Source organism: Ursus americanus, chromosome 3, assembly GCF_024610735.1.
Source record: "Ursus americanus isolate L20-20 chromosome 3, mUrsAme1.1.p, whole genome shotgun sequence".
NCBI classification, from domain to species: Eukaryota; Metazoa; Chordata; class Mammalia; order Carnivora; family Ursidae; genus Ursus; species Ursus americanus.
Genome location: NC_142129.1, coordinates 11972013 through 11989206, shown reverse-complemented (window position 1 = coordinate 11989206; position 17194 = coordinate 11972013). Strand labels below are relative to the sequence as shown.

Genomic DNA, 17194 nt, shown 5'->3' with positions numbered 1-17194 from the left:
TCAGCTATTAGCAGTCTTGTCACCCTCCTCATCAGCTCCACCCACCTCCTCTAAACAGGCTAATGCAGTCTCACTTTATAGAGTGATGATGTCTCCCATTGGTCTAATTGGGGATCTCAGGAATGAAAAGATGTGTACTAAATGTGGAACTGGTTACACTACTCCCATGGCCTCACACTTGTTGGCACATTACATATATGCACTGTCACTCACCGCAGGAACCAGCGGTCCCCCAGCCCGTACTGGCACCCGCAGATCCCAGAGCGAGGCCACAGGAAGCGAGGCAGCTTCCTCTCCAGCATCACCGTGGTGGCCACCACCTGGGAGGAGTGAGAGGTAGAGGAAACTCAGAGTCATGAGGTTTCAGGGGACACTTGAGGCCACTGTCATAGGCACCAAAGAAGAACCTGTCAGATGAGGATCCCAGAGATTGGGGAGATGACAGTCATTTAGCCATGCCCTCACCTGTGCCAGGCATCATGCTACCTGCTTTACTCATCATTCATCATAAAAGCAGAGAGAGAATATTTTATGAGTGTTTCCAATAAAACTGTGACCCCTACATTACTATTCACATTCATAGAAAATGAGCCACTCCAAACTAATTTCATTTGCTTTTTCATAGGAAAGCCATAGACTAGCTATCTTGATTTAAATGAAATGATTAAATAGAATCTCTATGATGGTGGAGATGAAATGATGCTGCTAGTGTTCAGGGAATTTGCAGCAAATTAAATACCCATATCCTACAAAGAAAGAGAGTGGGTTAATGACTTGGGTAAACTTGGCAGGGAAAATTCTAGTGGCACATCACATGTTCTGTCCTTTGACCAGCCCTCATTAATTACTTAGATGAAACATAGAAGACAAGCTTATCAAATAAGCCTGTGACATAAAACTGGGAGGGATATGTAATATGTGAGGTGACAGAAGCAATATAAAAATGGTATCACCAGACTGGAATGCTGGTCAAAAACCAATAACGTGAAATCTAAGAGAACCAAATGTAAGGTCCTACACATTTATGTTTAAGACCAAAGTATCTGTGTAAGTACAGGAAAACAGCAAAGGGGCCCCACTAATTAAGTTGCATAACAAAGATGCAGGGGTTCTAGTTGATCATGACCTTGGTAAGGGCAAATTGTATATTTGCTAAAAGACCTGGCTCAATTTGAGGTGGCATTTATACTATAGTGTCCAAAGCAAGGAAAGGCATGACACTTCTTTATACTGCATTCCTCCAATCCTATCAGGACCACTCTAGTTTTGCAATGACCATGATCTTGGTTAGTTGAAGGCACCAGCAATCCTTAAAATAGCCCAATTTCCCATGTCATGTTCTTCCACTCAATTTTCTTAGTTGCACCAAGTTCCCTCCAACCTCAGGACTTTTAATCATTTGTTCCTTTTCCCTACAGAGCTCTTCTCTTTCTTCATCTTGAAAAGGACATTTATGGGGCGCCTGGGTGGCTCAGTCATTAAGCGTCTGCCTTCGGCTCAGGGCGTGATCCCAGGGTCCTGGGATCGAGCCCCACATCAGGCTCCTCTGGTGGAAGACTGCTTCTTCCTCTCCCACTCCCCCTGCCTGTGTTCCCTCCCTCGCTGGCTGTCTCTCTCTCTAATAAATAAATAAAATCTTAAAAAAAAAAGAAAAAGAAAAGGACATTTATGTGTCCTGTTGTGCCATAAGTCATCACCCCGCCCCCCCCCCCCAACCTTGTTCTGGTAACAGAACCTCTTTAGCTTACAGCATTGTTCCTTCACCATCCTGTCCATCAGTTAGGGTAGACTGGACTACACACAGGCCTGGCCAATTAGTCTATTCTCCCCTAAACTCCACCACCACCATCTCCACTCTCCAGTCCTTGGCCTTAACTTCAGATTCAGGGATGCACTTATGGCTCAAACCCGTTACAGTGAGATGGAACTTAGACTGGGTTTTCAGGGGAAAGATGTTCTTTGAGGGATTACATATTGCACAGCATCAGGAAACACACAATACTACAGGAAAGGGGCTCTTGGAATTGCTCAATGCAGTACATCTGCTCATTCCTTTGGGAGTTTGGAGCTTCTAGAAGACATGGGAAAGAGTGACTTAGGAGAGTCTGGATAGGAGAGCAGAACAGGGAAACTAATGTCATGTGGGAAATGGAGATATAGGCTCTGGCCAGATATGCCTAGAGCTAGTTTAGTTCTTTAAACTTTCCACTTATGAGGACCAACACATCCTCCTCCCAATACCTTTTTTTTAAAAGTCTATTCGAGTTTGGTTTTCTGTCCCTGTAGCCGAGAGTCCTGATTGATACAACCCCTATCCTTCATCTCTTTCTTTCATTCTTCTTAACTGGCCAATTCTTACTCCACCAGGAAAGCATTTCCTAAGCTTTCCCATCAGACTGCTCTGTAGCATCCTGTTCTTAGCATCTTCTATTTCTCCATGACACTCTTACTACTGTAACTGTACAGGCTTCCAGGAAGTCCATTGTTAATGGCGGTCTTCTGAACCAGACTGTAGGCTCCATGAAGACACAGATGGCATCTATTGTGTTCATGATGGTGTCCCCAGCTCCTAGACATTTCCCAACACATAACAGCCTCTAAGTAATTATTATTAAGTGAATGGAAGGTCTGAGGGGATAAATGACGGCTGTATTCAAATGTCTGAATGGTGTTCATACAGAAGAGTGTGTTCTGTGTTATGTGAGAAGAAAAGGCTGGGCCCAAAGAATGGAATTGTAGAAAGATAGGTTTCAGCTCAATGCAACATGGACATTTCCAGTAACAAAAACTTTTGAAATATGACAAAGCTCTCCTCCTCCCAACCACTATCCAAATCCGCACGATAAAAAGGTCCTAATCAGCATTAAAAAAGATATTAAGTGACCCTTTGACCGATGAATAATCTCTAGGTAGGAGCTCAACTAGAGGACCACTAAAGGTACTTCCAACTCTAAAATCGTATTATCCTCAATGATATAAAGAAAAAAATCACAGAGAAACAGGGAGAAGCAAATAGAAGATAAGGTGAACGTTAAAAACTAGAATATATAGGGGCATCTGGCTGGCTCAGTCAGTAAATCATACGACGCCAACTCTTAATCTTAGAATTGTGAGTTTAAGCCCCATGTTGGGTGTAGAGATTACTTTAAAAAAATCTTTGAGAAATAATTAAATAAAAAAAAATAAAAACTAGACTATAAAAGAATAAGACAGTTTCTAGTTCTCACTGGACCCAAGGTTGACTATTAGATTGACTTTTCTCCTGTGATCAATACCTTAGCTCTTGGGTATTGAACCTACCCCATCACACCATTTTACCCTCCTTTTGTTTCTTCCTCTGTCCAAATATACCTTTGTTGAGGTGACAACCCCCACTGGATTATTCTGTGATTCTCCTAAGAGTCATCTACCATAACATATTCCACTTTGATTTTTCTGTCCATACTCTTCCCCTTAGTAAGACTAACACTAATAAACTCACCTGCGCCCTCCAGAGCTCGTCCCGCTCGTGGGCCACCCGCCAGTGTGTGTCACCCATCATGGCGATGAATAGGTTGAGCATGAGCAGCGTGGCGATGATGGTGAAGGCAAAGTAGACAATGCCAAACATGAAGGGCAAGTTCACTTCGTAGTTGGCAGGCCCATCGATGACGGTGAGGAACAGCTCGAAGGTGCTGAACAGTGCCATGGGGTAGTCATAGAATTGCCCTAGATTGGCTGGGTCCTCTGTCTGGAAGATGACATAGAACGCTGCTCCGCCCAGAAAGTGGGCATGGAGATGGGGAAACAGGGAGTTATCACAATAAGTATGGGCCTAGTCATATCTCCACATACTTACACACTTGCAGACACACAGATATGCCCATAAATGTACATATGTGACTGTGTACATGTAAGTCACATTCTACATGGGGACCTGGCTAACCCTGAGATGTCAAATGACCCAGTTCATCAGTCTGGAAAATGGTAATACTCAGCCATTTAACAAAATGTATAAAGTATGTGTGTGTATTATAAATATTATAAATATATATATATTTTTTATAAATATATATTCACATATAAGATGTGAAAAGCAGTTAGGTGACTTATTACACACTTATTACACTTATTACACACACACACAAAATAAGTCACCTAACTGCTTTTCACACAAAATAAGTCACCTAACTGCTTTTCACATCTTAGAAAATAGAATATGTAAAAGATGATTTGTTACAAGAATGCATGGAATCTCCAACAATTTCAAAGAACTGACATATGAAATGATGAAAAAAAAAGCACCTTTAAAAAAAAAATCTCAGTGACCTCTAGATAACCATCCATCACTCTGAGATTCCCTGGGTGAACTTGGACCCTCATGGAGAAGGTTTCCCAGCTCAGTGTCTAGCCTGCTGGATAATACTGCACATCCTGGAACTTTAGTACAGCATTAGAACCTTTGAAACACTCCTGCCCGTATGGTGAACAGAAATATAAAAGTGATCTCAAGAATGGAAATAGGGTCTATGACAAAGAATCAAAAAGCAAGTGCAACAATCAAGAAGAGATGGTTTAGGAGATTCTGGGTATAGGACATCGACAGAAAGCTGCTCTGTCATCATGATCTCATTTTGTAATTGGCAAGTCATGATACTATACGCTATATAACATATATATACTATGCAACATACGCATACTATGTAACTATACATATATGTTGTGAGTGGTAATTTATGTGTGCAGATGGGGTAGAGAGTGGGGAGAAAGAATACATAAGAAATACTCCAAATAGGCAGACTACCACAGTTTTACCCATTCATAACTCAGATCTTGGGGCATTTTTTTTTCAGTCTACTGTTTGGTGGGAATCCCTGTTAAATGGGAATTCTTAGGACAAGAATAGTGTCCTTTGTACTAAAATCCATGGTCTTTTAGAGCTGGGGGGAGGGGTCTTTAAATACTGCCTAGGACATCCCCTTGTCTTACGGATGTTTAGTTGCAGACATTAAAGACTGGATTTGAGTTGCCAATCTTACTCCTCTTCCATCCTCTTAGCACCTTTCCCTAAGAACTTTCTCCACTTGTTCACTGCCCTCACCCTCCCTCGGGCTCTGGCTGTTATTTTCTGACTATCCTCCTCTCTCTACCCTGAGAGTCCCCCTCTCCCCCAGCAGCTTGGGCTGAGACTGAGTCCCTGCTCCCTCTTTCCTCAATCTCTCTTTACAGCTCTTTTTCTTCTGTTTTCCTCTCTCACTCTCAAACTTTCTAAAATCTTTTTCGGTACCTCCTCTTTGAATTCTTTCTTTTTCTCCCAAATTCGATCACACATAGGAAAAAAAAAGTATGTTCTGTGTTATTGAATTCTCTATGCTTCTTCTGAAGTATAAACACAGAAGAGTTAAATATTGCACTGTCTCTGCTTGCCCACATAGTTTTCTGAGATCTGCAACTGGCCAGTCTTTCCTGTTTAATGGCCCTCTCTCTCCAAAGCCTTTCTTCTATCTCTTCTTTAATGATCTTGCAGAGCGGTTAGTCAACATGAATGTTACTGGCCCATAAAGTCAGAGTGCATGGTCTCACTTCTAAGCCAACCTGAGTGACCCATATCCCGTGGATATGCTTTTTGACTCAATTTGTACTGGGGAAGTGGGGAGCAAAACAGAGAACTGAGAAAGAGTGAGCCAACTTTCTGAAGAACTGGACCCCATTACCTAGTAGAAGAGGGGACAGTGCTCTTACCTGAGGCAAATCCCAGAATAACCACAGCCATTAACCAGCAGAAACGCATGAGGTCTCCAAAAATCATCTACAGGAAAGAGAAGGGGAGGGAGGGTGGAGTGACCCTTCTCCACCTGCCTCTCTGCAGCCATCCTGCTAGACTGGAGGCCCCCTAGCTCCACCAGATCCACTCAGAGCAGTGTTTTCCTGTTTGCTCTGACTTCCTCCCTCTGTCTGGAAAGGTCCTACAGCTGAAGCCAGAGGAAGCTTTGGGGAAAGCACTGACCTTCTGGATCATGATGCTGAAGGGACCAAGCATCTGGAATCCTCGAGCAAAGTACATAACACTGCACCAGCCCAGCACCAGGGCAATGGACATGGGCACCATCTCCCCGTTCATGTTGGAGAGCCGCATCGCCATGGTTACCAGCACCATGCAGGCATAGATGATGCTTGGCAGAGGGGGGAGGAAGAGAACAAGGAGTGAGAGAGGAAATATTCTTGTCCCCTCTAGCATGGTGAAGATTGGGTAGTACCCCCTCAGGCTTAGTCCTTACACCCAAAACACACACATATGAGCCCACCGGAGGGAAATCCCTGAAGGTGAGAGTCAACTGAGGTCTAGGTCCCGGAGAGTAAATGGGAGACCTGGAACAATTCTGGCAAGGGAAGGCAGGGGACTGAAAGGAAGGGACACTCACATGATGACATGGAACGGTCCCCCGAGGATAGTCTGTCCAAAATATCGAGAAGCACCAACCCTAAAGATGTCTGGGATCTAGGAAGGCACCAGTAAAACAAAAAGACAATGTGGACTGCAGTTCAGTCTGGGACCCCAGGTGGATGGCCTCAGCTTGGACCCTGATGGTACCTCACCTCTAGGAGCAGGATGATCACAGCCCCCGCAACGGTCACCAATTCCCCCACCAGACGGATTTTATCCTGCTGAGTCACATAGGCCTCCTGTGGGGGTAAGTTCAGGGTAAGTACTTTTTGATGGATTAAGAGTCAAATCTTTTGGGGCGCCTGGGTGGCACAGCGGTTAAGCGTCTGCCTTCGGCTCAGGGCGTGATCCCGGCGTTATGGGATCGAGCCCCACATCAGGCTCCTCCACTATGAGCCTGCTTCTTCCTCTCCCACTCCCCCTGCTTGTGTTCCCTCTCTCGCTGGCTGTCTCTATCTCTGTCGAATAAATAAATAAAATCTTTAAAAAAAAAAAAGAGTCAAATCTTTTTTGGGCAAATGGTCTGAAACAACTGAAGTCCATCTCAGATAAAGAAAAGCCCCCGTTACCACCATCACACCTCCCACACCCCACCACTGTATTTGTTATTGTGGCTAACTCTGTTTTCAGGGCATTAGTCTACGTATCCAAGGCTTAAAATACGTTGTACATGCTAATAATGTGAGCCACCCCCTAGCGAATCACTATAATATATATGGTGAGCAGAAGTTTATGATATGTGTACCAAGGGGTTGAGATCACATTTCAGAGTATCGAGTTAAGAAGGCTAAACCAACAGGAAGAGTTATCAGTGGTTTGGGATGGTTTCAACTATGCTGAAAGTCCAGCTTTTCCAATCTCATTGTGATCCTTGGAAGATAGACTAGACTATAAACATATCACAGAATTCAGATTCCAGAATGGACCCAGAACCAACTAGTTTTAGCAAAACCTTGAATAAACCACTTAATCTCTCTGAGTCTGAGGTTTCTCATCTGTAAAATGGAGACTATAATGCTTTACCTTCCAGTGTTATTGTGGAGATCACATTTGATGATGTATCTGGATGTAGTTTATAAACCAGAAAGCACTATAAATATGTTCGTTGTAGGTTTATTATGATTTGGCAACATAGGAAAGGTCAGAAAACAAGGCTAGAGACACTGTATGGATTTTAGTTTTGGAAGAGTCCCAAAACTTAACTTTAGTTAAGGAAGGTCCCTGCCTTATCCTGAGCAGTGGGTATAGAAGATATAGCCCTAAGGTCAAGACAAAAGAAGACCATCCTCCTTATGTGCATGTGATTTCACAGTGAAAGTCTTACAACTTAACACATATGCAGTGATAGAATTCAACAATAATGATCCTTAACTTTTTTGAAGTGATGAGTCCATTGGAGAGTATCATTAAGACTGTGGACCCCCTTGCCAGAAAAATGTGTTCATATATATGTAATCCCCACATGAAATTGTATAAATAATTTCAACACATTCAAGTATGCTTTAGACTCTGAGGAGCTCTCTTCTCTAAGGTCACTTCTCTGAGTGGTGCACCCAAGAAAGGAGTTGAGAGTCCCGGCGCCAGTGGGAAAGTTGATGATCTAAGCTAGGAAGGGTGTGATCCCTCATTAGGCATGAGGAATGCTAATCATCTCTGCTCTGCTGGTAAACTGGAACCTCTAAGCATCCCTCAACAGGGTACTTTGAGAATGTACTCCCTGGTCCAGTGAGAGACATAATTTTGAAATAGGAAGAGATGCTATGTGGTAGGAGGGGATCAATGACATAAAGAAGGTATCCACCAGGAGCCCCATTGTTTCTCAGAAAGCGACAGCTCAGAAGCACCCAAGGATATGAGGCTTTATGGAAGAGTAGGACCAGACTACCAACAGAGGGTGGAAACGTTTCAGGTAAATCCTATGGGACTAGGAGAGATCATAAAAAGAGCTGGTGTCTGTGTTCCTAGGAAACAACGTGATCTAACCACCTGCGGCTAGATTTTGGTGACTTTGTTATTGTTGTTTGTTGTTTAAGGAACTGATATTCTCTTGACAAACTGGTCGATTTTATTTATCATCTAAGAGACAATTTGCCTTTTGCCTTGCTTCCAAGGAGGCTCAGAGGCTGTTTGTTTTGTTTTGTTTTTGTTTTTTATACTCAGCTCTGAGTCCCCTACCTCTGTCCTGAAATTCAATTCATAGGCCTTGTTCTTTTTCTTTATCTTAATGTTCCTGTAGCATCTCTCTTTAATTGTAAAACATTCCAACTCCTTTTGAGAATCAGGTAGTGAGTAGTTGGATAAATAATAAGTACATTAACTATAGAAATAAAATAACTGCATCTGTGCCAAATATGTGTCTGTACAAAAATTTTGAATTCTTTCACAAGTTTTTATCTTTGTTAAATAGGTCTGGAAATCTGCTCGCTCTTGGCTCAACTAAGTAAAGGAATTGCACAAGTTGGCCCTGAGCGTTGTGCGGGATCATAGCGCCCCTAGAGGACGGTGGGAGAGTGGCATCGGCTATTCCCTCAGGAGGTGAAAAGGTGAAACACCAACCAATGACACTCTTCTTCTGGGGCTTCTCCTCACTTCCACCCTTCTGCTTGTTTAACAGATTCCTCTACAAGTAGGAGTTCTGGGGCGCCTGAGTGGTTCAGATGCTTAAGAGACAGACTCTTGGTTTCAGCTCAGGTCATGATCACCGGGTGGGGTGATCAAGCCCCACTACGGGGGTTCTGTGCTCAGTGGGGAGTCTGCTTGAGATTCTCTCCTTCCCTCTCCTCTGTCCCTGCCACAACCCTGCCTTCTCTCTCTCTCAAATAAAACAAGAACAAAAAACAAACCAAGTATGAGTTCTGCACAAGTTCACCAGTGAGTAACAGGTGTCCCAAGCTTTATCACAGCTCCACCTGGGATCTGACTGCCCTAAAGTAGCTGCCACCACAACTCTGTCCTTAAAAGTCCTCTCCTAAACCAGGCCGCACAGTGCCACAGTCTCCTGAAGGCTCCCTTCCTCGCTGCTATCCAAGATCACCACACAAGACCCTCATATAGGGGTTTTATTTGTCTTTAATTGCTCTCTCTAGAGAGGAAAAGGTAATATATATGTGTGAAAGTTGCTATAAAAATAATGGCAATTCATACAACTCAATAGCAAAAAATAACAATCTAATTAAAAACTGGTCAGAGGAACTTGAATAAATATTTTTCCAAAAAAGACATATAAAGGTGCTCGACATGACCAATCACTAGGGAAATGCTAATCAAAACCAAAATGATATTTCATATCACACCTGATAGAATATCATCCAAAAAAACCCAAACAAACCAGGGAATAACAATATTGGTGAAGATGTGGAGAAAGGGAATTCTTATGCACTGTAGGAATGCAAATTGGTGCAGCCACTATGGAAAACAGTATGGAGGTTCCTCACAAAATTAAAAATATAACCGCCATATGATCCAGCAATCCCACTTCTGGGCATATACCCAGAAGAAATAAAAACAGGATCTTGAAGAGATATCTGCACTCCCATATTTATTGTAGCACTATTCATAATAGCCAAGATATGGAAACAACCTAAGTGTCCATCAATTGATGAATGGATAAAGAAAACATGATATATATATATACCATAAAATATTATTCAGCCACAAGAAAAGAAGGACAGCCTGCCATTTGTGACAACACGGATGGACCTTTGGGGCATTACGTTAAGTAAAATAAGCCCAACAGAGAAAGACAAATACTGCACATGGTGTCACTTATATGTGGAATCTAGAAAAAAAAAAAAAAAAGGTAAAAATCCTAGAAACAGAGAATAGAAAAGTGGTCACCAGGAACTGTGGAGTGGAAGAAATAGGGAGAAGTTCGTAAAAAGGTATAAACTTTAAAGCTCTAAGAAGAATAAGGCCTTAAGAACCTAACGTACGACATGACTATAGTTGATTACTACACTGTATTATATAACTGAAATTTGCTAAGAGAGGGGTGCCTGGGTGGCCCAGTCAGTTAAGTGTCCAACTTCTGGTTTCGGCTCAGGTCGTGCTCTCAGGGCCATGAGGTCAAGCCACGGATGGGGCTCTGCCTTCAGTGGGGAGTCTGCATGAGATTCTCTCTCCCTCTGCCCCTCCTGCTTGTGATCTTTCTCTCTCTATAATAAATAAATAAATCTTAAAAAAAAAAAGAATTTTGCTGAGAGTAGAATTTAATTGCTCCCACCAAAAACTAAGGTAGAAGGTAAATATGCGAGGAGATGAGTGTGTTAATGAACTAGATGGTGGGAGCACTTTCACGCTGTATACATACTCCAAATCACTGCAACGTACATGTTAGGTATCTTGCAATTTTCTTTATCAATTATACCTCAATAAAGATGAAAGATTAATGGAACTACTGGGCTTTTAAAGCACTTTCTTTTTCTTTTGGTTTTCAGGGGAATTCTAGTGCTTCGCACCAATGTATATAAGGTTGGCTCTCAGTTTGGAATAGATAACTCTTTTCAAAGTTGAGATTTTCACGTTTTAAAAAAGGACGGGAGCATTGAATTTTGGTGAACGACGTATTGATGTCTATTGAACTGATAATAAGAATTCCCCCTTCATTAACCACCTCTGTGAATTAAACCCTAAACTCAAGCTGGGAATGAGCTTTCCTTTGAATTTCTGAGAATTTTATTCCCTGGAGACTGTATTCAAGATTTTCTGTCTATATTGAGAGCCTGATCCACAGTTTTCAGGATTTTTGGTCTTTATGAAAGGGTTTTGGGATCAAGGTTGTGCTTGGTAAAGTAAAGTAGAAGACACACTCATTCTTGAGGTCCTGTTCATTCAGTCTCCCAGTTCTCTCTCAAATGCTCCCCTTTCCTCCAATTCGCAGCACTACTCCCTTACTGCAAACCCGTGGCATCTGTCATCTGGTTTACCATGAAGCCATTGCCCTCATTTGGCCCACTCCCCGCCATGCTTCTGGACTGGTCTTTCTAAAATGCAAATGTCATCACATGGCATCTCTGCTCTATACCTTTCCTGGTTCCCTTAAGTCTTCAGAATAGAAGTGAAAGGGAGAGAGGCACCGGGGTGGCTCAGTCAGTGAAGTATCGACTCTTGGTTTTGGCTCAGGTCTTGATCTCAGGGTTATGAGCTCAGGCCCTGCCTTGGGCTCTGCACTCAGTAGGGAGTCTGCGGGAGATTCTCTCTCTCCCTCTGCCCCTCCCCTTGCTTGTTTGCTCTTTCTCTCTCTCTGATAAATAAATAAGTAAATAAATAAATAAATAAAATCTTTAAAAAAAGAAATGAAGGGAAGATGGGAATGGAGGGTGCTGCCTATGCGTTTATCATAGCAGAAATTCCATTGATAATGTCTAAATTTAATTAATGAATAAAGACGGAAGCATATTATTCAGCAGTGTGGCGATAACGACAGGAATGAAAAACTTAAAGAGGTAAAACCTGGTTGTCTCCATGGAATAGGACGTGCGTCAGGAGGGGCCGGCCCCCACACTGCTGCTGTTCATTATACCTGCCCTCTAATTTTTAAATCATGTGCCTGTATTCTTTTAATTAGAAGTGCCACTGGGAGATGAGAATTAAACAAAATAAGACCTGGACTACCAGATGTGACGTACAGAGCCTTTGCTGGTCTGGCTCCTCCTCCGTGTCCTCACGTTCCGTGTGATGCTCCGGCCACATTGAACTATTGGGGTTCTTTGGCGTTAAGCTAGGCCTTTGTGTGGACTATGCCCTTTTCTTAAACTGCCCTCCTCCATCATAGTTCCTGGCCCACTTTAGCCTTAAGAGTCAGGTCATGGCATTCCTCCTGGGGCTCCTCTCCTGCCCCTCCACCCCAGCTCAGGGGTTCTCCCATAGGCACCTGGCACCACTCTGCTTACAGACCTCACCCAGCACACTACAATCGTCAGGGCGCTACATGCCTCACCAGTCATCTCAGAGCTCCTTGAGACCAGGGGCACCTCACTCCTTTTTATCCACAATGCATGGTGCAGTGTAGTGGATACTCCATTGTTTCGAAAGAAGGAAGGAGGGAAAGGAGGGGGTAAGCAGGGAGGTTCAAGCTGAGCATGATCTGAGAGCTGCAGAAGGGAGATAAAGAGGGAATCAGGAAGCAGGACTGGGGAAACCCATCTGGAGGAGAATGGGGAAAAGGTCACAAAGATTCGGGCTTTTCCAGGATTTTGAGATTTGTAGCTCAAGGTCACCTAAGAGGGCCTGGCTAATAATGCACTGAGAAAATACTCTACACCACTCCTCTAAAAATAAATGTCTTTCATTAATGACTGGAATTCTTTATATCATCATAAGCCTTGGAATTTCAGGAGTTGTCAACAGCCAAATCCCCTGAGGAGGCTGACCATTCATACTTCATGGAAGTGAGCCTAATGACCTTGCTCTCATTTACCAGCTGGCTGAGCTCATTGCCTTGAAGGAAATGCCCAGAGGGGGTGGGCAGAGCAGAGTCAGAGTCACCTGCACCACCGCGGAGACGGGCAGGGAGCATGGGCAACCCAGAGGAAGTGGGAAGACGGCCGAAACTGCACTCAAATTCCAGTCCTAGACATTCTTTTCCTCCCCAAGACCCCAGCTTGCAAAGGAACGAAGTTTCCAGAAAGAGTCCTGCTGGCTTGTAATGAGGGGTTACTCTGATCCTCTAGAGCATGCAGGGGGTCCTAACCAAGGCTGCCCCTCACACGCGGTGTCCCTCATCCCAACCGCGAGAGATGAGGTATAGCTGGACAAACTGGGGTATGTGGCAGGCCCTGGAGGCCCCTCAAAGCCTAGAGACATGAGTTTCTCATGCAATGGGGCCACTAAGAAAGGAGACTGGGACCGAGCACATGACTCTGGAGAAAGAAATGGCCTAGCTTGGTAGGTACAGGTGAAGTTCGGCAGTGAACCAGACCAAAACCCCGATCCCAGGGCTGCCCTTACCCACTGAGTGCCTTTGCCAAAGTACTTAACCTCTCCTGGCCTCAGATTCATCGTCTTTAAAATGGTGATACTTTCCCTTAATAATTAGGGTATCTATGTGGACTAAAGGATATAAGGCTTTGTCATCCAAAGTGCGGTCCACAGAATCACAACATCATCATCCCCCCGCTGCTAGTCAGAAATCTCGGGTCACACTGGAGCTTTAATTGTCAGAATCTGATTTTAACCAGCTCCCCCAAGCACTGATAAATGCGTGTAACTTGCACAAGGTAAGCACTCAGCACGTGTTATTTTTACCTACCAGCCCCCCTACTTCCATTCATCTCTTTTTCTCTTTAATTTGCTGTGCTTGTCCCATAATAAGCTGCTTAGGATCCCTGAACAGCATTGTGTAGAGCTGGATATTAACTGGGTTTTCAAGTAGCTGTGGTGCTTTGGGTTGTTCAGAGCTTGTGAGGAATAATGATGTGTAGACAAATCAATCCCACTGACCACGACAGGTGGAGGACTTTTTTTTTTTTTTTTTTTTTGCACAAAGCAAATATTTAATAAATGATTCCTGAATTATTCAATTTGTTTGCTGCTTTCTTAGTTATTTTTAGGACAGTGTTCTTTCTATTGCTTTTTAAAATTTAAATTCTACTATAGTTAATATACGGTGTTAAGTTAGTTTCAGGAGTACGATATAGTGATTCAACAGTCCCATACATCACCCGGGGCTCATTGAGATAAGTAAGCATACTCTTTCTCCCCTTCACCTATTTCACCCAACCCCCCTGATAACTATGTTTGTTAAAAGAGTGGGGTTTGTTTGTTTGTCTCTTTTCTTTCCTTTGTTTTCTTTCTTAAATTCCACATGCGAGTGAAATCCTATGGTATTTGTCTTTCTCTGACTAACTTATTTCACTCAGCATTATGCTCTCTAGCTCCATCCATGTCCTTGCAAATGGCAAGATTTCATTCTTTTAAATGAATGCAAACCTATGAGTCATTCCTGCAGCACTGTGCTCCCTCCCCCCTGCACCTAATCCGTTGTGCTGTAGTGATGCCACCCTGGCCCCCAGCATGTCCCTAGGCCAACCCACCATTATCTCTTGCTTGCTGAACCATAACAGCCTCTTAACTGGTCCCCCCACATCCACGCTGGTGTCCTCAAATCTGTTCTCCACCTTATAAACAGAGACATGTTTCTAAATCAAAGTTCTTGTTAAGTCCCTCCCCTATTTAAAATCCTTCTGAGCTTCCCATTGACTTTGGCACAGAAAGTAAAATCTTCAAGATGGCCTGCAAGGCCCTTCATGATTTGAGCAGGGTCAGCCTGGGCAACCTCATCTGGCAGCTCCTGCCCCACCCATCTCCTGTGCTCTAGCTCTTCTTTCTGTCCTCGGATGTTGGCAAAGTTCTTCCTGCGGCAGGGTTTTTTTGGTGCATGCTTACTGCCTAGGACTAACTCTCCAGCTTTAATTGGTGTGCAGCTCTCGGCTTAGGGATATTTCTCAGGAAAGGCACCTCTGGCTTTTCAGCATGCCTAGGCCCCAGTTGTAAGCTCTCCTAGCAGCCTGTCCTTCTTCTTGTCATATGAAACCATAATGTGAATTGTAACAATCACAGGTTGTGATGAAATATCTATTCATTTACTTAATGTAAACCAGTCTGTAGACCCGAAAGGGCAGAGATCGTGGGTGTTTTGCTCAGATCGTGTTGAATTCCTAATGCCTACAACAATGTCCAGGCTCCATAGGCTCTCTATGGTTATTTGCTTAATGAACAAATTAGTGACATGTTCTTGGGAAAAGGGCAGGAGAGAGATCAAGGAAATCTTCAGGAGACAAAGAGGAATTTCAATGAGAGAGCAATGCCCTCTTGCTGAACAGCACATCAGGAATCTAAAGGATCAGAACGATTGACTTAAGACTGGAAAGTTATAGATGAATAGGTATCAGAAACGGAAGCCAGTAGTTCTCAGGCCTGGCTGAATATTAGGATTACTCAGAGTTCTTAAAAATACCATTGACAGGGGGCCTCAGCTCCAGACATTCTAACTTATTAGAAACCAATATTGTTACCAGCTTCCCATCTTGGTTAAAAGCCACTGATCCAGTAAGAGGTAGGATCTGTGAAAGGTCAAACAACTATTTGATTTCAGAGTTAGGACTAAAACCCAAGCCACCTGACTCCCACACTGATGCTTTCCACTCACCTGGAAACCCAAGAGAACTGGCATCACTGTGCATGTCGCCCTGCCTAAACCAAGTAGACGTTGAATGGAGGTAGGAAATCAACTGAACTAATAGAGTTCTTAGGAAACTCTGGAAAAGCACAACTTTTATGGCTGAACAATGAGGCATCTTAGAGTGCAGTAACCCCAAAGAGACCTCTGAAACTGGACAGAAACACTCTCATTCCATCATTTCTGTCTGCTTTTGTGTTATTAGCGCTGGTGCATAGAAACAGACGAGTTTTTCCTTTCCTTTCAACTGTCCTGAGAAGGTGACGCTGGGCTGCTCTCACGGAGCCCGGTGACTTCTCTGGATCCCATGAGATCCGCAGAGGAAATCCTTCAGTGGCTGGGAACCCTGTGCGCCCAGATTTATTGCTATAATTGGATAGTAAAGTATTCATTTGTGTAAGATAAAGCTCTGCGGGCTAACCAATGTGTCAACAATTATATTAATCAAATCAAGACACCAATGGTGCAATTTCCATTTTTCTAAGACTCCCAAGTAATAGAAAATAGAAAAAAAAAAAGAGAGAATTTCCTATTATTTAACAAGCCTGGTACATGGTGAAAGCAGGATCTTTCAGATCATGGTGATAAGTTTAGGAGCCCCTGATATTATCCAGATGGGCTTAGTACTGAGTAAGAGGACACAGATATTGCAGAAACTCTGGACACAGCTCAAGGAGGAATGTGAAACAATAGGGATCTTCCACTGGTAGTCTTTGCTACCTGAACCCCTTACAAAAGCATTCTTAATCTCTGAGCCCCTTTCTCCCATCAAGAAAAGAACATTTGAAAGTTAACAGTCTTCTATTTGGCCTAAAGTATCTATTATCTAGGTGGAAGACAAAAGGGTAAACATGGTAAGGGCGGGGGAAGAAAGAAGAGGAAAGAAAAAAAGGCGGAAGGGGAGGTGCTCTCAGCTAAATCCTGCGGTAAGGGGGAGGGGATCTTCTAAAGAGAGACTATCTGGGTCAAAGGAACAGGTTAGTCTTGTGCCAGAGAGAAAGGGGGCACATGGAGAGGAGTCTCTGAGTAAAAAATTGTTCAGCATCACCCAACTCTCAGGCCAGAATGCTATCTACAGTCTAAATCCAGAAAATCCCCAGGTAAGCTGGAGCCAAAGGACTGGGAAAACAACACATCTGAAAAATAGGGCCTGGAATGTTGGAAAAGCCCAGCTCCCCTCAACTCGTACATGTGTATGCATTTTCCCCATTTCTAGTCTCTCCCCTACCCCACTGGGCCATCTCCTCAACGTCCTTATTTCTCCCTGTGTGGGTTCCATGCCTGGGCCAAGCTTCATGCCCAGTTTGAGACATGTGGGACACAACCTCCCCCCAGCGCACTGGTGCCCACTCTAACAAGGCAGCCCCAGCACACTCAGGATTGTCCTCTCCAGGTAGCAAACCCGACTCTGTCAGAGACTGGCTCTGGATCCATGAGCACACCGAATATATAGCGAGAGGCAGTTACAGAAGCAAGAGAGATGGAGTGTCTTGACCTACTCTGGGGTTCAGTGATGCTCTCTGTTGCTTCTCTGTGCCTTCCACTAACTTGACTCAGGGTTTTTGCTCCTTGACTAGGCAAGCAGCTTATGT

At 43.6% G+C, this 17194-nt stretch overlaps 1 protein-coding gene across 4 annotated transcripts in view; it reads right to left on the bottom strand.

Moving 5' to 3' along the window:
- Positions 1-17194, bottom strand: part of TRPV5 (transient receptor potential cation channel subfamily V member 5) — a 35302-nt gene that overhangs the window by 4674 nt on the left and 13434 nt on the right. For all 4 annotated transcript variants that reach the window (XM_087860767.1, XM_087860768.1, XM_087860766.1 and 1 more), the window contains 6 exons: positions 6577-6663; positions 6402-6478; positions 5987-6152; positions 5722-5788; positions 3482-3750; positions 214-320 (listed from right to left, as the gene is read on the bottom strand). In XM_087860767.1, coding sequence (XP_087716893.1) covers positions 214-320; positions 3482-3750; positions 5722-5788; positions 5987-6152; positions 6402-6478; positions 6577-6663 — 773 coding nt within the window. The remainder of the gene's footprint in view (positions 1-213; positions 321-3481; positions 3751-5721; positions 5789-5986; positions 6153-6401; positions 6479-6576; positions 6664-17194) is intronic.